This window comes from Danio rerio, chromosome 8 (genome assembly GCF_052040795.2).
Source record: "Danio rerio strain M-AB ecotype USA chromosome 8, GRCz13ab, whole genome shotgun sequence".
In the NCBI taxonomy this organism is placed as follows: domain Eukaryota; kingdom Metazoa; phylum Chordata; class Actinopteri; order Cypriniformes; family Danionidae; genus Danio; species Danio rerio.
Genome location: NC_141028.1, coordinates 45,559,295 through 45,580,117, shown reverse-complemented (window position 1 = coordinate 45,580,117; position 20,823 = coordinate 45,559,295). Strand labels below are relative to the sequence as shown.

The 20,823-nt window shown below is 36.1% G+C and overlaps 1 protein-coding gene and 1 long non-coding RNA gene across 14 annotated transcripts; one reads left to right on the top strand and one right to left on the bottom strand.

Annotated features, from left to right (window-relative positions):
- Positions 1 to 2,210: 2,210 nt before the first annotated feature.
- On the bottom strand, positions 2,211 to 7,970 carry LOC147835764 (uncharacterized). Its single transcript, XR_015498345.1, has 2 exons — positions 4,048 to 7,970; positions 2,211 to 2,917 (listed from the first exon to the last, which is right to left on the bottom strand). It is a non-coding gene; the product is annotated as an uncharacterized LOC147835764 (long non-coding RNA).
- unc119b (unc-119 lipid binding chaperone B) lies at positions 7,303 to 20,816 on the top strand. Of its 13 annotated transcripts, none has more exons than XR_015496877.1 (6): positions 7,303 to 9,907; positions 11,038 to 11,151; positions 13,136 to 13,244; positions 13,625 to 13,797; positions 16,234 to 17,514; positions 20,298 to 20,816. XR_015496877.1 is itself a non-coding variant. In NM_212787.1 (5 exon segments), coding segments are annotated over 5 exon segments (732 nt in total). In that variant the 5' UTR covers positions 9,625 to 9,684; the 3' UTR covers positions 16,347 to 17,216.
- Positions 20,817 to 20,823: the final 7 nt, after the last annotated feature.

The window sequence follows — 20,823 nt, the reverse complement described above, 5'->3', positions numbered from 1 at the left end:
ATCTTGTGTGTTTGGAATGACATGAGCGAGAAATGATGATGTTCATTTTAAGTTGAACTAACTCTTTTATTCAAATTTGTCTGGTGACCTGCTTTCTCATTCTTCGATCTTACTTTTTCAATATTTTCTATCTTCAGCTGCACAAAGGAGACATGAATTCTCCTTTTATATATATATATATATATATATATATATATATATATATATATATATATATGGAGGGGAAATTTGGTCTCTCAATAACGGCGTGCTTTCAGTATTTCTTTCTTTTGAAGAGAGTGTAATTGCTGCCCTTTTTTAGGTGGGAACATGAGATTGTAACATGGTCTTTTGGGTCCTGTATTGGACTAAAGTGCTTTTTATGGTGTCAAATTCCCTCAATTCCCCCAGTGCCATGATGTCTAGAATGGAAATTCGAGTACTGAAATCGTGACATCAAGACTGGGAATTGCTACTGGTTCCCTCAAGTTTGAAATGATGGGTGAGGTATGGTCTGTGGTTAACAACTTGACGATACCTGCATAGTTTGTTCTACAACTGAACTGCGGGTATTTTGATCTAGTTACATAGTAGACGCATATACTGTTTAAATAAACTACTGTTGTTTGTATTTGAGTGCGTGTAATTCACACATTCAAAGCATCAAGTATCGTCAAGCTCTTAAATTACTCATGCTTGTCCTATGAATTTTAAAGGATCACCCCACTTTTTTGGAAATCGACTCATTTTACAATTTTATAGACCAGAACAAAACTTAGTTGACCATTTTTTTTATTTAGAAGCTTGGTTGTTCTGTAGTTTCATCATGTACAAAGACCAATGGAAAATGAAAGTTGCCATTTTATAGGTCAATATGGCTAGGAACTACACTTATTCCAGCACCATTTCGGCCTAGAAAATAACTTTTTTCATATTCTGTCAGGCTCTTTACACGATGTAACTATAGAAGAGTAAAGCTTTTGAATATTATTAAGAGAGAGGCTAATGTTCTATCCTAATTCAATGATTTATGCTAAGCAAAAAAAAAAAAAAAAAAGGGATTCCAAAAAAGGTGAAGCGTTCCATTAATTACTTGGGAGCCAGTGGTCAATTTCTGGGGTTTGAGATCACAGCTACAACACCCTGTTGGTTAATGTGAATAATGGCATCTTAATTAACATCGCAAAAGGGCTCGCTGATTTATTACACAGTGTAGAGAAGTATAGATGCTAAAAGTCATTACATTTTGTCATTTTGACTGTTTTTTTCTTTTAGCCATTGTTAGTTGTCTCTTGATTTTTACCAGTGCCACCAAAGAAACATGGATTTGCGTCATTCTGAAAACCACCATCGTGTTGGTGGTGGGAGAATGAAAATGGTTGAGAAATAGTTGAACAGACACATGCCCGCCATACACTGTGAAGTATGGATGCAGAAGCCTGAATTTTGTATTCAAGATGGCAAATTTAATTCGCATTCTGCCTCATCCGTCTTTTCTCAGCATGTTTTGGTTTACATTTGTTGTCTTGCTATTGTTTTGCAGTACTTTTCCTCTGCATCCTCATGTCTTTCCCTTTTTCTTTGTTTTCTCAAGCAAGCCTGCCTTAAAATATGACTTGGCATCAAGAGACAATACTAAAACATCAGCTCAGAATCTTATACTCGTGCCACTGCACTGTTTGAAGTGCGAGTGCTGCAGTTTCACAGAGTTTCTTTCATGAAAACTTATAAACAATGCCGTCACCTTCTCAAAAGTTGGATGAAAGCACAGGCTTTGCCTTTATTTGCTTTTTGTTTGTGTTTTGAATGGAAAACAATCATAAAACATGAGGCACCTTTTTTATTTGTCGGAGTCGTGGAGTTTCTGTCGCCAAAGTCGTTTTCTTTTCTTAAAAATTTTCACGCGGTGCATGTGTATATAAGGTACTTGGTTTGTTGTGCCATACGGTTATTTTTCTTGCCGGAATATTATTATTATTATTATTGCTCCTTTTTTGTCCATATTGGCTATTGGGGTGTCTGGGTTTTTATATATGTTGCCTAGATTGAATGGCGGCCTTGAGTTGTTTTGGTTTTAGATGATTACAGATTTGACTTGATTTGCAGCCACATCGACACACTGACTATTGTCAGAAAGAGGTTAATTTACCGTGGGTTTTTTTATGTTGTGTAATTTAAGCAAATGGGTTGAATATTAAAAATATTAAAAGACTTTATTTTCCAGAAAGTAGTTGTTTTCATTTCCTCAGGATCTTTTTGATTGATTTATTTTTTTTTATAATGCGTGTTTTACTATTGCACTTCCTGGTGTTGTTTTAAAAGCGTTTGTTCGTGTGAGTTTTTGTTTTCCTTTTATTATTTTGCTATGCATTGTGTACTTTTGATTCCTTGTTGCCTTAAATTTGAATACATCCTCATGTGCTTTACCATTTTGTGCTTTCTGTTCTTATTTCTGTTGGTTGATTTGTTGCACGCTTTTTTTCATTGTTTTGCCATCTGAAAAACAGTAATGTTGTGTTTGATTTGTCCTGTACAAATGCGCAACATCTTGGACAGTAGCCAAAGACCACACGGAGGCCTTTCATTGTGCCCTCCTTCATAAACTTGTATTGCTTCATGCCACACAATCTGCTGCGTTTGCGAGGGATGCAGTTTTTCTCTGTTAATGTTAGTCATGTTAAACTACCTGTCCCCTCTTGACCCTCCTCCCTCACAACTGAAGAGAACATGGGACCTGAAATAGTATTGGATCAGTTTCCTCCACACTGTCTTAACTGAAGGCTTTTGAAGTGGGAACTGCAGATTAATGCTGTTTCTTTTTAATAAATGTGCTATTTTATCTAACTGGCGTCAAGTTTTTTTGTTTTTGTTTTTAATAAGGTCATTTTCATGCACTCATTTATAAGAGGTCATTTAAAATCAGATTGAGAACATAATACTAATAATTAGGGATGTAACGGTATCAGAATTTCACGGTACGGTAATACCTTGGTATGAATGTCACGGTACGGTATTTATTGAATCATTTACATGAAAAAACAAAACTTATGAAAATACTCCAAAAAAGTGCCAAAAGTGTCAATGACATACAAATTAGTCATCTATCTGTAAGCTTTGAAACAGGAACTTCAATTTTAATAACAAAAAAATATTAAACCATGTAAAAAAATTAAGTTTCAATTTAGTAGTGTTGAAAACTCATCACATTCAACATTTAATCACTCACTCACTTAGATAGAGATGGGTTTAAAGGAAAATTATCATACAAAATATAATCTGGTAAAAGCTGGTATCTCTGGGTATTTACAATGTCCCCTGCAACAGAAAAAAACCCTCTCATTTGGGACTGAGGTTTCTGGGACAAGAGAGATATGACTTGGCCCAGGTTGACAGCAGTGGGTAACGTTGTGCATTGTCTTTCCCCCACTTGAGAAGACAAACCATGAGTGAGATAGAGAGCTCATGTCTGCATCAATCTGAACAGTGTGCTGTGTTTCTGCAGTCTCCATGACGAATTAGTCGTATTCCCCAACTTGTAGGCACGTGCACACACAGTGCTCAACCTGTGCAGTGCACATGCCCTTTTTAGTCTTGGATAGAAAGTTCCCTTCCAAAATGATCAAAAGTGCCCCCGCGACGCGACATACCCTCCGTCCCGCTTTACAGTACGCGCACGACAACACAGCTGATAAGAACTCGAGCGACAACACAGCTGATAAGAACTCGCGCGACAACACCGCTATTCAGTACGCGCGCGACAACACCACTATTCAGTACGCGCGCGGCGACAACACCCGCTTTAGGGTTTTCCAGCTCTTTTTGATCCCCGCTTCTAGCAGCACACTCCATTTCCGCATTACTGGATCTGTAGCGACAACAGACCGCAAGGGATCATGGCCAAGCCTGGGCTGATGGGAATTGTAGTTTCCGGTACCTCCCATTCGCTTCATTCGCCTGAGCAAATTTTCTAAGAAGACCTATAGTTTTACCGAGTCATGCGACTACGGTAATATCGAAAAAAATTAATATTGCGGTATGACGGTATTTACAATACCGTTACATCCCTACTGATAATTATATGTATGCATGCATGTATAGATTTGCCTCATGCAGTGAAATACATCTTTCATAGAGTCGATCAGGTTGTTGATTGTGTCCTGTGGATTGTTGGTCTACGTTGCTGGATATTGGCAGGAACTGGAACACACTTAGCATCTTATATGCTGATCCAGAGGATTCCAAACATGCTCAGTGGATATGTCCTGTTACTGATGACCATGCAAAACCTGGAATCTTCAGCTTCCAGGAATTGTTTACAGATTCTTGCAACATGGTGCCATGCATTATCAAGCTGAAACATGAGTTTATGTTTGCAGCTTAATATCATCCTGCAGCCCAAGACCGGTTACTGACTGACACTAAGCAGGGCTAAGCCTGGTCAGTAGCTGGATGGGAGACCAGATGGGAAAGCTTGATCGCTGTTGAAAGTGGTGTAAGTGAGGCCAGCAGTGGGCTCTCAACTTGTGTTCTGTTTGAGTCCCAAAGCCCCAGAAATGTGAAGGGGATACTATACTGTCAGTGAGCGACATCTTTTGGATGAGATGTTAAGCTGAGGTTCTGACTCACTGTGGTCATTAAAAATTCCATGGCATTTCCCGTAAAGTGTAGGGGTGTAACCCTGGTGTCCTGGCTAAATTCTCTCCATTGGCGCTAACCCATCCACTGAATTGGCTCTATCGATATCTCTCCACTCCATCAAATAACTGGAGTGTGGTAAGCGCACTGGCGCTGTTGCCCTGTGGCTGCCATCACTTCAACAAAGTGGATACTGCTCACTGGTAGAGGTAGTGGTTGTATGGAGAGACCCCCCTCATGATTGTGATGTGCTTTGGGTGTATGGCCATTCACAATAAATGTGCTATATAAATACACATAAAATTACATAATGGCACAACGATGGGCTTCATGATTTCATTGAGGAATATATGAGCATTCAACTTCCTACCCACATGACGCCATATACACTGTCTGCCATCTGCCAAGTACAGTAAAAAACTGAATTTATCCAAGAAGAGAACACCTCTCCAAAGTGCCAGATGCCATCAAATGTGAGCATTTGCCCACTCGAGTCAGTTGCACTTACAAACTGCAGTCAGGTCAAGACCCAGATGAGGACAACGAGCATGCCGGTGAACTTTCCTGTGTTTCTTACAACAAATTCTTGTTGTAGCAGCTGTCTGGGTGGCTGTTCTCAGATGTTCTTCAAGGTGAAGATGCTGGGCAGTTGTATGTACTGTTGTATGTACTGCCAAATTGTAGGAAACTCCTTTGTAGATTGCTTATGGTGAATAAATTGACATTCTAATCACACAAAAAACCTCTGAAGGATATGCCTGCAGTCAGAATGCCAACTGCATCTTCCCTCAAAACTTGAGACATCTGTGGCATTGTGCTGTGTGATAAAGCCGCACATTTAAGTGTGGTCTTTTATAGTGGGCAGCCTAAGGCATCATTGTGCAATACTCAAGCTGTCTAATCAGCATCTTGATATGCCATGGCCATGAATATGCCATATGCCATGCCATTGATTGGATGGATATTCTGGGCAAAGGAGATGTGCTCACTAAAGGCTGATTTATACTTCAACGTCAAGCGCACGCGAATGCTACGGCACAGCCTACGGTTGGATGCATAGCCCTCGCCTTGGTCATCAACGTTGCTGACACGCACCTCTCAAAATATGTAACTACACATTGCAACGATGCGTAGCGCAAGCTCTGTGATTGGTCGGCTTGGTATCGCTGACGAGTGTGGACAGGATTCAGAGCTGTGCGAGTCTGTTGGAGCGAGTGTTTACAAGTGTCAAGTCCCATGAAGGAGCTCCAAATGAAAAGTTTTGTTTTGTTTTGTTACCGTATGGTTAAAGTTGTTGCACGTCCACTGGTTCCTGCTACAAAATAAGCGAGTTTGAGCTACTTTTACATTATTAAGAAAAAGCAAAACACCAGCGAAGAATCTCGACACAGGAACAAGAACACCTCACTGCCCGCTAGTGTTACGGAAGTGTTATTACAGAGGAACACAAACAGCCTGCAGAAGTATAAATGCACAGCATGCCTTGTGGTTCACGCCGATCACTTCACGCAGAAGTATAAACCAAGCTTAACACCGATTTAGACAAATGTCTGAACAATTTGGGAATAATAGGCCTTTTATCTACATAGAAAAAAAGTTTGAGATCTTTTGAGTTTATCCCATGCGCTACAGTTTCAGATAAAGATCTTTTAACAAGAAAAGTCACATATTGAAGGACATGAAGCAGAGCCAAATAAAATTTCTAGCTTCAGGTTTTTGGGGGTGAACCATCACTTTAAGTGTAACTCTTTTGTTAAGACACAAGTTTTTTAAAACATATGCTGTGAATAAAATCCCCTCTTTGAAGATCTTTAACTCTAATATGAAATTTAAATGTGATTATTGTATATTAAAAATGTATATAGTATTGCAAGCACAAATTAGTAATTAAAGTTAGTTGATATCTAAGCTATTATCTATTATTTTTACCCTGTTGTCCTGGGTGTTTTGTTATAATTATTTAATACACAGAAATGACAATAAATAAATGAAAAATAAAGGAACTGGGCTAAAGTTGTTCAGATCTTACCTCGAAGGTAGATCTTTCAAGGTGTAAGGTACCTACATTGCAGCATGTAGCTACTGCAGTCCTCAGATCTTGGACCACTTCCATTGTATTGTAATCTAGCATCACTGGGAACAGTAATTCAGAAACATATCATTCATCGTATTACTCTTTTCAGCTGATAAAACTCTAATCTACCTCTCATTGTGATCTAACTTTGACTGTAGCTGCTCTAATGTCTGTCACTCTTCTTTTTATCTATTTACTTTGGCTTCTAAATCCAATTACAGCTCAAATTAAAGGCAATTAAAGGCAGTGCATTAAATTCAATTCACTACTTTAGGCTTAACTATTTCAGGCAGCTTATGCCAACCCAAAAGAGCACAAAATTATTTTTAAAGACTTTTACCATTATTGCTTTCTGTCACCAGAATGACTTCATCAGCTCAACCTGAGCTGCAAAATCATACAGGCATAGTTTACACAAAATGCATATCCTGTCATCATTTACTCTTCCTTGACTTGTTTTATTGATTATTTATTTATTTATTTTTTTGGTAATGTACCATGCAGATATTTTAAAAGGATGGTCCAGAGTGTATTTTAAATTCTTGGTTGTGTTTATAAAAAAGCAATGTGATCATGCATCAAAAAAAAAAAAACATGTATTTTTTTTTCATATATTGTACTTTAATTATATACAGCTACTCAGTTTACTCTGGTAAATTCTAGATAGGATACATGGCTGGCCGGAAGAGCGATATGCACATCAATATAGCAGCATTTTTTATGACACTGGATAACAATAATTCATATTTTTACAGTACTGATTGTTGGGTTTAGGGTTGAGTAGGGTAGGGGTCAGAACTGGGAGAGATTCAGGAAGCTGTCCTTTGTTAAATGCTAGCTATACCTTTTTTTTTTTATAAATCTCAGGAACATAATTAAAATTATACTGTAGGTACTTCTTTCTTTGTGTCCTTTGGCCGCAACTTGCAAACTTGCAAAACGCATACTTCCATACTATATAGTACGCTAAAATCAGTATGCAAGCCGAGTATTTCTGAATTCATAAAATTCGAAAATCAGTATGCGAGAAGTACCCGGATGACTTATTACTTCCGGCGAGATTCTGAAGTGCGCATCCCATGCATGCTGCGCTATCCCATGATGCCCCGCAAGAAAATTCATGAATGGGTGTGAAGCAATGCAACTGACACAGGTAGGTCACCTCACCATGACAAAATGGCAGATGTAGTACGTCCGAATTCAATTCATACTTTTCACATTCATACTGTATAGAAGTACTTTTCTAATGGCCGAGTAATACGTTTAAATTCAAATGCAGTACCTACTAAGTAATACGTGGTTTCGGACGCAGCTGCGGTGTTTGGACAGCATTTTAGCATACTCTGCTATAACATTACAGCGCCTCTGGCCATGTCCCTTTGTTGCGTGGAATATATGCGCATGAAGAATGTGTGTGGAGTGGTCCCTCACTTTAATGCATTCGCTTTTCGCAGTCTCGCAGTTTCGCTGATTTTTTGTGCAATTTTACTGCTTTTTTTTTACAGCCCATTGTGTTCTGGATCCTAATTAGCTATTGACCAGGGATAACCAAACTTGTTCTTGGAGGGCCGGTGTCCTGCAGATTTTAGCTTCAACCCTAATCAAACAGAATTGAACAAGCTAATCAAGGTCTTACTAGGTATACTTGAGCCCATGCAGGTGTGTTGAGGCAAGTTGGAGCTAAACCCTGCTGAGCACCGGACCTCCAGGAACTAGATTGGTGACCCCTGCTATAGTCTATTGTCAGTCAATCTTCTATATGTCTTATACAGTACAGAATGCATTCAGTTTCAACCATCACCATTCACCAATATCGTAAAGGGATGCGTCACAGAATGCAGTGCCTTGGGTACACACTCAGGGTACACACACAGCCGCTGCTAGTCAGCAGCTGTCTGCGGTGCCCAGCTACGAATCGACACACTGTTCATATTTCTGCCGCACCACAGAGCGCCATCTGAATTATTTCATTTTAAATAACATGCAAATGTGCGCTTCTGCTGAGTGTTACTTCCAACTGTCATGTGTGTGACCCCCTTAAGAAGGAAGTTTGCTTTAGTTTTGTGGATCAGTGACTGCAGGAAAAAAGAAACTTTATGAAGTTTGAAACAAGAGAGAAAAGTGTGAAAATGTTAATGCCTGTTGGATTTTGCCTATCCCAGGCTATTTTTAAAACGTAACTCTCACGATAAACAAGGAACTACTGTAATCCAAAGCGGTTGTGATCTCAATAACCTGGATGTATTTTTTTTTGTAGTCCCCAAACTTTGTTCGCTGTAGGCTTTCCTAAGCTAACTCTGTAAAAGCCAATGTCTACCTTTCATTAAACTTTGAGTGTCTTACATTTAGAGATGTTATGTTCACACAGCTACAATACACATCAGCTAAAGTTTAAAATATGATTTCGTAGTGGACCACCGCTTTAAAAATGTTGGAACCAAGTAAACATACCAGTAACGTTAGTATTTGTTTACTTGTTTCCAACTTCAAAATATTTACTTTTAGTGCTCAACAGGATGAAAAACTCAAACTGGACAAGGGTGGGCAAATGATACATTTTCATATTTCTTTGGTCAAAACTTGACCTTTTAATAACAGTAACGTTAGCACCATTCTATTTGTTTTTCATCTACTTTTATTATTCTTGACTTGTGTCTGTTGTCCTCCTTTGTAAATAACTGGTAAAAAGCTTCTGTTAAATGAATTAATGTAAAGGCATAAACATAAATACTATATAAATTAAAACATTCAAACACAAAACCTTTTGACTAATTAAGAAAACAACCCTGACTAAACTCGCGGTGTGAGATTTGAGAAAGTAAACAGAAATGATGGTCACTATAGCAACTTTCAAACGCGTTCAGCCAATCAGAGCGCAGTCTTGGTGGCGTAGGTTCTCCATAGTGACGCGCTACGCCATCTTGCCATCTTGCGTCGAGCACCTCAACAGAGACGCGTTTCGCGCTCCGCAGCAACACAAGGGAAATTTCCGAGAGATGAACAGTCAGAGCTCTCGCAACGAGACGGCAGCCACCGCTGTTAACGGCTCCGATTCAGCGGCGGCGTCCAGAGACCGCAAATCAGGGGGCGGCGTCCTGAAACGGCTAAAATCCCGACGAAATCAAGTGGACCGTCGGCCTGTAACGGAGGAAGAGCTGCGGGCGCTGGGCAGAGACATCACTCCGGATGAAGTTTTGGGACTCCGCGCAGTCGCTCGCGGTAAGAGGTCTATTAAACCCGCATCATCTCACAATTCTTCAGAGGCTCTCCGTTTACATTTTCAGATTACAGCATCCACAGAGTTCATTTGTTTACTTAAGTAACGTTTACAGGCCCGCCCCAATCCATGTAACTGTTAAGTTTCCACAGAGTACTTTGGCTTGGCGTGTTTTATTAGTGAAATCCTTGAAATTGCTTGAATTTTAATATAGAGATTTCAAGGTTTGAAAAGTGCTTAAATTTTGGAGAAAGTGGTTGAAACTGTTTAAAAATTGAACTGTTGTTTTTGTAATAATTAAATTTTATTTAGGTAACTTAACAATAATCCAATATTTAAATAACATAATTGTTACTAGACAGTTAATAAGAGATATACCTCAGATACTATACTATACTATACTACGGAATAATATAACAAACAGCATCTAATATAAAGTATGTGTATGTATGTAAACGTAATTTGCCAAACTTTTAATGTGCTGGGAAAGTTTGAAAATGCATCAGGGAAGTGCTTAAATTTGATTTGATTAAATTTGATTAAATTAGAAAAGATATAAGACCTGTGAGTTTCTTGTCTGACTCATGATGTTAATAAGTCTAACTAATTGTAACTACATTCTCAGTGCATCGATTGCATTTTTACCCCCTTTCTGAGAGTTTACACGTGTTTACTGTCAGAGTTTAAATGGTAATGGAAACCCTGGATGAGTCCAGGAATTTTGACATGGCTTTTTCAAGGCCTGGAACAGTTTTGGAAAAACGGAAATGGAAATTTTTTATAAGTATACAGATTGTAAAATCTGTATACTTGAATGTATGTTAGTTGTCTTCTTTTCTGTGCTTGGCCAAGCACATACATTTTTACATTATTAGTGCTGTGGATTGTGGAAGTGTTATTTAAATACAATTAACATTTAAAATTAAATAGATTGCTGCATATTTTGCAATATAATGTAATAAATTTGATAGTGCATTGTTTTTCTAATTAATTGCCACAGATATGTAGACATTAAAATTTACTTAAAAGTCTTGAAAAAAAATCATGGAATTATAGTAGGAAAATGTGTATGAACCCTGACTGTGTTCATCTCTTGTAATATTAAAGTACATGATGCATTTCCCCTCCACAGACTATTTGTGTAAACTAGAGGACAACATCTACAATATTGACTTTACACGATTTAAGATCCGAGACCTGGAGACTGGGACAGTGCTTTTTGAGATTGCCAAACCACCACACTGTGGTATGTTATCTTTCTTTGTTTTCCAAGTTTCAGTTAAACCAATTGATGTAATCACACAGAGATTCTATCATCAACTTGACTTAATTTACACAAGATAAATTCAGGAGCCTTGAACAAATGTAAACCAAAATCTAAATGATTTGAAATTTTGTTACTTAACGCATGATGAATTATTGTGAATTTTCCATCTATGTATGTTTAAAAAATAACTTTAGTCAAAATGGCTTAACTGTTTTGTCTTAATTGTCTAGTAAAATGTCAGTCTAATGATGTGTCATCAGTGTTTCCTTTGCATTTCTGAAAATATTGTCATCCCATTCACATACAGTACATCTGAAAAAAAAACAGCCCAGTGTACACAGTCACATAAAATAACATTTCTTTACATAGCCTTGGAGGCCACCATTGTTGGTTTGTAAAAAATAATACAAACAAAAAAAAAGATTTTGTGAAAACAATGACATCATGTACACACATATTAGGTTTTGTGTGTTCAGTCTCAATGCTAAATTCACACATGAATGTAGACTGCACGCATAAGTACTAATACATCTGCATGATGTCACTGTACTGATTTTTTTTTTGATTTTTTATTCATTTACACCGATTATATTGCTCGTTTTTAAAAATGTGTGTTTTCAGGCCCGAAATTACTCATTCATATTACTCAAATGTTTATCAAAATTCAGAAGAAAAAAATCAATGTACAATTTGAACTTAATCCAGTAATCCTCAACAGCTACAAGAGGAGAGATGATCTGTCTAAAAAAAAGAGTGTATTTTGTTTGTTTTGTATGTTCATGTCCACTTGAAGTTGGTGTTGTAAATCATTGATACTAATGGGTTTGTGCCCCTTCATTATTCAGCAATTCTACTTCTGGAAGTATTTTTACCTTTAATGTTCTGAAAGGGATTTAAAAATCCTTGGTAAAGTGTTACAAGCCTTGAACAAAACCAACCTAGTGGAAAATCAAACTACAAAACTGGATTTCGAGATGTAAATGAAAATAAGACAAAAGTGAAGACTTTTTAAATGTGCTTAAGGATTTTAATAAGAGGGAATAACTAAATACCATTAATCACTGCCAATGACACAATCACACTTAAATGATAGTATACCCATAAATGAAAATTTACTCCTTATTTACTGGCCCTCAAGTGGTTCCAAACCCTTTGAGTTTCTTTATTCTCTTGGACGCTAAAGAGGATGTTATTGAAGAAAGCTGAAAACCTGGAACCTTTGACTTTCATAGGAAAAACAAATACTATAAAAGTCGATGGTTATTGTAGGTTTTCAACTTTCTTCAAAATAACTTCCTTTCTCTTCAAGGTAAAACAGAGAAACTCACACAGGTTTGGAACAAGTCAAGAGTGAGTAAATGACAGAATTTTCATTTTTGTACGAACTTTCTCTTTAAAAGCAAACTGTTCATTAAAGATTTTGATTATGTAAATAGAGACAATATATTTTAAGTTTGTTTTTTGCAAAATAAGTGTACATTTAAGCTAAAGGTCTTTTTTGGTGCACTTTGTTAAGTTAACATGTAAGATCAAAGGATAATTTAGTCAAATTCCGTTTTTAAATATGATCGTTTTAAGTTGATATTATAAAAAAATAATGCGAACGTTAGACATTGTAAATGTATGTTTTAAAACAAATGGTTCATTTAACTTTCAACACATCTGTAATTAAAAAGGTTTATGATTTCATGTTAAAAACTATTTCCTTAAGAATAAACTGCATGGAACTTCTGTTTAGAACTTTAGGTCTTTAGTTTTGTCAATAATTTGAGTTATACTTTTTCATTTGTATTTTTTTCTTTATAACCTAAAGTTTATTTATTTTTTTTGTCAGTGTAGTTTTTTTGTTTTTGCTTTAGCATATAAAGTTTTCAGCTATTTAAGTACATCAACTTAAACTAAAAAAAGTTGAGAAATGTTGCTTTGACAACTAGCTAAAGTAATTGTTTGTTTGTTCTTTCAGACCTTGATGAAGAGGACGATGAAAACCGAGACGCTGACACCAGTGCGGGACGATTCGTTCGCTATCAGTTCACACCAGCATTCCTTAAGTTACGCACAGTCGGAGCCACGTAAGTCTCTCTAATAAACACAGCCATGTGGATTCTGCAGTGTAAGCAAACCTCCGCGAGTCTGAAATTCACTTGACCAGCTTTCATGTTTAGAAACAAAGGCCCTTGTGTGTCATATCCTGCAACACTTGAGCAACGTCTCTAGCCCAATCCCACAGAAACCATGAATAAATCATGTTTTGACCTCAGTGATTTCTTCAGTTCTGTTGTAAACATAAGCAGACTTGTGTTAGTGTAGATGATTGTCAGATTGTCTGGTTTACTTTGGTGTTATTAAACCATTAAAGGCCTAATTAGTTACAGAAAACAAAACTGAATGGTCTTTTGGGATTGAATGGGTGATCATGAGCTGTTTTTTCCTTTACCTCACACTTCCTCAGGGTGGAGTTCACAGTTGGCGATCAACCGGTCACTAATTTCCGAATGATTGAGAGGCATTATTTTCAAGACCGCCTCCTGAAGAGTTTTGACTTCGACTTCGGCTTTTGCATCCCCAACAGTCGGAACACGTGTGAACATATTTACGAGTTTCCTCAGCTCCCAGAAGACCTCAGTGAGTGTTCTGAATGCATGTTTTGACTAATTGAAAACCCCTTCGATGAAAAGTGAAGATCTTTTAGTTAATATTGTTTTGTTTTAGGCTGCTTTTTTTGTGGTTTGGTTTGTTTTAGTTTGGGTTTGTTTGGTTTGGTTTTTAGAAATGCACCGATTATCCAGCCAACGACTTCCAGCTAGTCCTAATTTTAAATAATTCTCAAATTCTTATTATTATATTTAATTGAGTAAACCTATATTCTTGCTTGTATATGCTGTTAAGTAAAGTTATTAGCAAGAAAATAGGAATCAGCAAAAATTAGTATCGGCTTGTAAAAAATGTTAAATCAGCCTAGAAGTTGGCAATCTCCGCATCTTTGTTTGGTTTGCTTTTGTGTTTGTTTTTTTATTTTTGTTTTACTATATGCTTTTGCTTCATTTATTTAAAAACTAATACACTGCAATTAATGATTTTTTTGTATGTTCGTCATGATTTTCATTAGGGCTGCACAATATATCGCAATATATTGTTTCAGCATCAATATCTCAATGTCCGCATCCGCAATCACATCGCTGGATTTCAATGTCATGTATGGATTATTGTTGACCAGGAGCCTGTAGATTAATAGCAAAGTTTAACCATTTAAAGTGTATTAATAGTATTTTTTATTTTTTTTGCTGCTTAACACATTTAGTTTAAAGCATTCAGGCACAAAAAACAATAACATTTGTAGCTTTATCAAACACATTTTTTATAGTGAAGATTACACAGGGTCATTTCATGTTATATTTTTAATTATGTGTCCAACTGCTTACCAGACAAATATAATAACACTAATTTTTTTTCTCGCACTTCTATGATTACCACTAAAAATCTAGTTTAAAGTTAATTTTGTTAATAAAGACTAAATATTGACTGTCTTTTAAGTGGCAGAGCTACTGTAAACTCTGCACTCTCTTTGTTTCATTTGAGATTACGTCAAATAAAAAATGTTCATTATAGTAATTGTAATAATTTATGCAGATGCACTCCTCTATACAATAACCCTAATGATTCTGAAAAAAATAATTCTTCAAAAATATTATATTTTTGTAGTATATTTTTTAAAGTATACTTCATACCTCTGAAAAACAAAATATTGCAATGTCAGTTTTGTCCAATATCATGCAGCCCTAGTTTTCATATGGGTAACTTCTATAAATTATGATCTATAAATTGATTATGAAGAACTTTTTCCAAAACTCCACCCAACACAATAAAAATAACTTTAATTCTTTAAAAATACACATTTCTTTAAAAAGTTTCATTAGTTGCACTCTTATGTTATATATTGCAATATTATAAATTTTGATATATAATTTTAAAAAAAAGTTAATTCTTTTTTTTGTCATTTATTTTTAGTAAGCTTAATTATTTAAGCTAATTGATATTGAGAAATATGTCCTAGCCAGATTGCAGAATTATTTTTTATATGTTTTATTTTTAAATAATGTTTTTTGCTTTCATTTATTTAAAAACTAATACACTGCAATTCACAATATTTGTATGTTCATTCCCCGTGATTTTTATACAAATATAAATTCTAGAAATTTAGATAGATTTATTTTAGAAACTTTTTAAAGATGAAATGCAACCCATCATGATAATAAAAATAACATAATTTTTTAAATATAAATTTCTTTTAAATATTTTAGTTATTCTGGTGAATCTAATTGCTATATTATTTATTTTTTCTTTTTTTTTTTTTGGCTTAATCCGTTTATTAATCTGGGGTTACCACAGTGGAATGAACCACCAACTTATCCAGCGTATGTTTTATGCAGCAGATGCACTTCCAGCTGCAACCCATCACTGGGAAACATCTACACACTCATTTACACACATACACTATGGGCAATTTAGCTTACCAATTTCACCTATGGCGCATGTCTTTGGACTCTTGGGGAAACCGGGGCACCCGGAGCAAATCCACGCGAACACGGGGAGAACATGCAAACTTCACACAGAACTGACCCAGCCGAGGCTCGAACCAGCGACCTTCTTGCTGTGAGGCGATTGTGCTACACACTGCGCCACCGTGACAGTATTTCAGTTTGTATAGTGTATTCATATTCTCTTTATTTTTTTAGTACTGACGTACAAGACAAATTTCCTGTCCAACTAGCAGAATTTATTTTTATTGTTCACATTTTATTTTTAAGTGATGTTTGTTTTATTTACTAACTCTTTTTGATTGTTTTCTGCTTTAAAAACGTCACCTTAATTGTTAATAGTCGAGGAATTTGGCACTAAACAGTAACCGATTACTTCACAAGTAACATATTGATCCAACTTTGTCTAACACCTCACACGTTCCACTCAGGCTTGTCTCAAATTTCAGACCTCTCCAATAGCAAAGAGCACCTGTGTTGTTCATTTGCCCTGCGTAACACTAGATTTCTCTACCTCCCACAGTTCGACTAATGATTGAACACCCATATGAAACCAGATCAGACAGCTTCTACTTTGTGGATAACAAACTCATCATGCACAACAAGGCGGACTACGCTTACAACGGAGGCCAGTAGTGCTGCTTCAGCAGGAAACCTGACCATTGTTTGTTGGAGTGACTGTGTGGGGTTCACTTGGTTTGTGTTTGCGTGGAATGCAAATTCAACACAGACTCTTACTACCAACAAAAACAAAACTATACACGTTGACACCAGCACACCATCATGGCACCATCGACCCACCCAACTGGAAATAATGACCATTCCTCTATGATGAAGTTCCTGCATTCCACTCTACTTGTGGGTCTGGCCAAAAAAATGGAGCATTTCTCCTTCGACTAGTCGGAAGCAAAGAATTCTGTCATCCTGCTTTTAGGGTGACTACTATAGAGGAGTTTGGTTTTGTAACTTGCGTTGTCTTCTTGCACCATTAACCTTTTGTCTTGAATTGTTTTTTTGAAGTCGTGTTACCAAACATAATCTTGAACATCTGGATATTTTGGAATATTATTCAGATGTGCTAAGATAAAGCATTCCTGCCGTAGGTTTGGTCACTAATGTGAAGTTGCACAGATTTTGCTGTTTTATTATCAGTCATTAGAGGGAGAGAACAGCTTGATTGGTGCACATCCTCTCTTTGTCAAAGTAAACTCTTAAGATATTTTCAGATCGGTCAGCATGTCCGGTTCATGACGTGTTATTTTTGTCACTCTGACCCTAAAACTGATCAAGTTCACGGTGTTTTGTTCAATTACTGTACTGTTTAAAGGTTGGGGTCAGTAAAATGTCTAATGTAGACTCTACTGTTCATCAAGGCTACATTTGATCAAAAACACTGTCAAATATCACTTTTGTGAAATAGTGTTAGAACCTTTTTAAAAATCACAGTTTTTAATCTTTTTTCTGCCATGGGATCAAAAATAAATTCATTTTGACTGCTAATCTCAATGATGGAAATTATTCTACAATAGCAAGATTTTATATCACAATTTTGAGGTAAGTATGCCAAGTATGCAGTCTAAAATTGTGACTTCTTAATTTTAAAGTTTATATCTTGCAGTTGTGTCTTATATCAGAGTTGTGATATAGTAATGCAAAATCGAGAGATGCAGAGCTGCGTTTTCTAAAGAGGAGATCCTGAGGCTTAACTGGAATTCTATAGTATTAAGTTTAATATCTTAAAATATATCAGATTAAATTTGTAATTCTTTAGAGCTGTATTTCAGCATTATTACTCCATTTCTTAGTGTATCATGATCCCTCAAAAATCATTTCAATATGAAAAAAATTAAACCATAGTCTGACCTCATCAAAAAAGGATTTTTATTCATTTCTTTTCTGTACGTTAAGTCTCCATCTTGCTGGGGCAAAAAAAAAAATGTCCTAGTTTGAAGTCCTGCGGGGGTCTGGAAGGGGCATATAGCTGTATTTCCTATAGATTCCATCTGGTTTTGTCGTGTACGAGGGCTTTGGATGTTACTCTCAGCTGTTCATACAGAAACACTCGTGTCACACACAGAGAGAGGGATGTGATTCCCAACATGGTGTCCCTGTGCACCTTTCAAGCTGTTTAGCCCCTTTCAGAGCTTTGATGTTTACCTTTGATCTAATTCAACAGGATGTTTAACAGCGGATATGAGTTAGGCTAAGAAAGTGTTTTTTTTTTATCTAAAAAGCTGCTGGAAGCCCATCAGAGACCCCTTAACTTTACATATTTGAATATTCTGAACTTGATTTGATGAGCTTGTTATCAAAGCGAATCGTGCGCCGGTAGGAAAACGGCTCTTGTTATTCATTCAAAAGTCAGTTCTCAACTCCCAATCCATCCGCTTGTAAAGTTTTGATGTGTAGGATACTGTTTCTGGGTTCAAGCTTCTACACATTACAGAGAAAAATTGGCTGCGTTTCATATGGCAATATTTCGTTCACTTATAATCACGCTCCATATTAGTACAGCACACTGAAAAATTATTACTTGGGTTTACTCAATTTTTTAGGGTGAGTGGTTGCAAACAATTTAGATGGGCTGAATTTAAGCAAATTATTATTATTATTATTATTATTATTTAATTCAGCCCATAAAAATTGTTTGCAACATTAGCTTAAAAAAACTTTGTAAATCGAATATTTTTTTCAGTGCGTATATATTGGTATATGATTTGTTGTTAGTTTTTAGAATTTAGACCCAGCATTTGGACCCAGAAACATGATGTCAGATTTAACAAGCTTCTATACATGTCTGTTTTAAGTGTCCTTAAAAAAGAGAGATAACGAGGCTGAAGGAAGATTGTTTGTGTAGTATTTGTGGATGATTGCGTGTCTGTCCGATGCCTTACTCGTGCTGTTTACAGGTCCAGGTACCATCTATGGGATTTACCACACTGACTTGTCTGTATATCATGACAGACCAAACACAAGAAAAAAGCTGCGTTCATGTCATATTGTGATTTCCAACAAGTAAAAAGTGATCATGTCCTCGTACAACTTGTAAAGAGGGATTCTTTTTGAAAGCTTAAATCCCATGACTGCCATTGATTCATTTTAGGTGCTGAGTTTGAGATTTTATAGTGTTGCCATAGACCAAGCAAACACAGAATGTTCTCCTGTCGTTCCCATGGTTCACATCAAATTATATATATTTTTTTTAATAAATGCAAAAACTAACAACCCAGAATGTTGCAGGGAGGTGGTTTTACAACTTAAGGAGAAATTGAGGGTTCTAACCTAGAGGGAACATTCTATTTACATTAAGCGTTCCTGACTGAATGTACTGAAAACCGTACACTAATATTTGTAGAATGGGTTCTGGGAATTAGAACATAACTATAGAACATAGAACATAATTCAGAGTCCGAGGCTCTTGAGTTAAAACAACATGAAAAGTCATTTCAGATTGAACAATGTTAATTACGAGATTACATGAACGCATATATTTAGGTTTGAAGCTTGATAATGCTCACTTTTCAGATAGGGGTGTGTGATATTGCAAACAAATGTGTCATCTCAATACTTTCAAGGATTTTTAATAATCATTTTTAATCTTTTGCTGTGTGTTTTGATTTCTGGCTTGTTTAGGTTTGACAAATGTAAACGTAAAACTGCCAGTAGGTGTTGACAACTTAAAGAGGGATACATTCAAATGATTCAATCAAAATGGCTGATTCATTCAGAAATGTCGAAAGCCACCCTTTTTCTTGTTTGTTATTAATGTAACATATCTAGTGCATGAGGAAATAATTATACAATTAGAAGATCCCCACTTTTTAGTAAATGGGGGCCATGGTAAAGGTATGCATTTCCTTGTAGATTTCTACCTAAATTCTGTTAAAAACTAACATTGATATTTCAAAGATTGCACTAAGGAGTAGTCATTGACTTCCATAATAGGAAAAAAACACTCTGGATGTCTACTGTTTTCTTCAGCATTCTTTATAATATGGTCTCAACAGAAAATAACTTTAAGTTAATTAGTGAAATAATCACAAAAACGACAATTACAGTAATCGTACAGACAACAAATATTGCACACCTCTATTTTTGCTCTCCTAAAATATTTTTAACCCAAGTTAAGGCCTGGTCAATGATAACTATTTTAACGTCCACACAAACAAAGGATTTTTTTTTAATATTATGCAGCAGTTCTTTGCTCTTAAGACTTTAAACTCCTCAGCTCATTAAAGCAGGATGAATTCTGATAGGCTGTAAATATTTTATCATTCATCAGCTGGAAAAAAAAAGAAATATTGTTCCTCTTTGTTGTTATTTTTTTGTGCTGAAGTACATTTCTTTTTTTTTTTTTTTAATGTCCTAACTGTTACTGTTAATGTTTTTGATGTGTATGGGTCCTTCCATATGTTTCACTGAGAGAGGTGTTAAGTGTCTATTAGTTTCTAAACCATGGGTCTCAAAGCTTAATTCCTGGAGGGCCACAGCTCTGCACAGTTTTGCTCCAACCCTAATCAAACACAGATGATCCAACTAATCAAGGTGTTCAAGACTACTCAGAGCAGCAGACCTGCGGCCCTCCAGGAATTAAGTTTGAGACATATGTTATTAAGCATTTCAGTTGACACAACAAGGATGTGATCTGTTCACTTTTGGTGTTTTTTCTTCTTCTTTTTTTTGTCTTGCACTCTAATGTGTGGATTTGGAAATATCCGTTGCTTTAGGAATGCTGCTTGTGCTTTACATTTGTTGTGTATTATGGTGTCAACTGGAATACATTTGTCCTTTTATGTAGACTTTTATTATGTCAGATTTAATTACGCCTGTATCAGGACTTTTATTTTGACATATTTCGTTATACTACATTCTTTTACACTGACTGGTTTATACATTAACTGGTAAAACCAAGACTAGTAAACCGGGTCCATTAAAATGAATAGGTACATTCGACTTTCATTTTTATTACTGGCAAGTTTGAGTGACACTGAAGGCTGAATGTTATATTCTCAAGACGAGATCAAGTTTCCCATTTTGTTATGTATAGTGTTGATAACTTTTGAAAAATGAACCATTGTTTTATTATAATAAAAGTCTAGTAACCAATGATGTG

Bases quoted from the DNA above. Each gene is read 5' to 3' on its own strand.
- unc119b (XM_087262885.1), top strand. From the start codon at position 9,517: ATGATGGTCACTATAGCAACTTTCAAACGCGTTCAGCCAATCAGAGCG. The intron at 9,908-13,135 runs GTAAGAGGTCTA...TTGTTCTTTCAG, and splicing joins ACTCCGCGCAGTCGCTCGCG to ACCTTGATGAAGAGGACGAT. The intron at 13,245-13,624 runs GTAAGTCTCTCT...ACACTTCCTCAG, and splicing joins TTACGCACAGTCGGAGCCAC to GGTGGAGTTCACAGTTGGCG.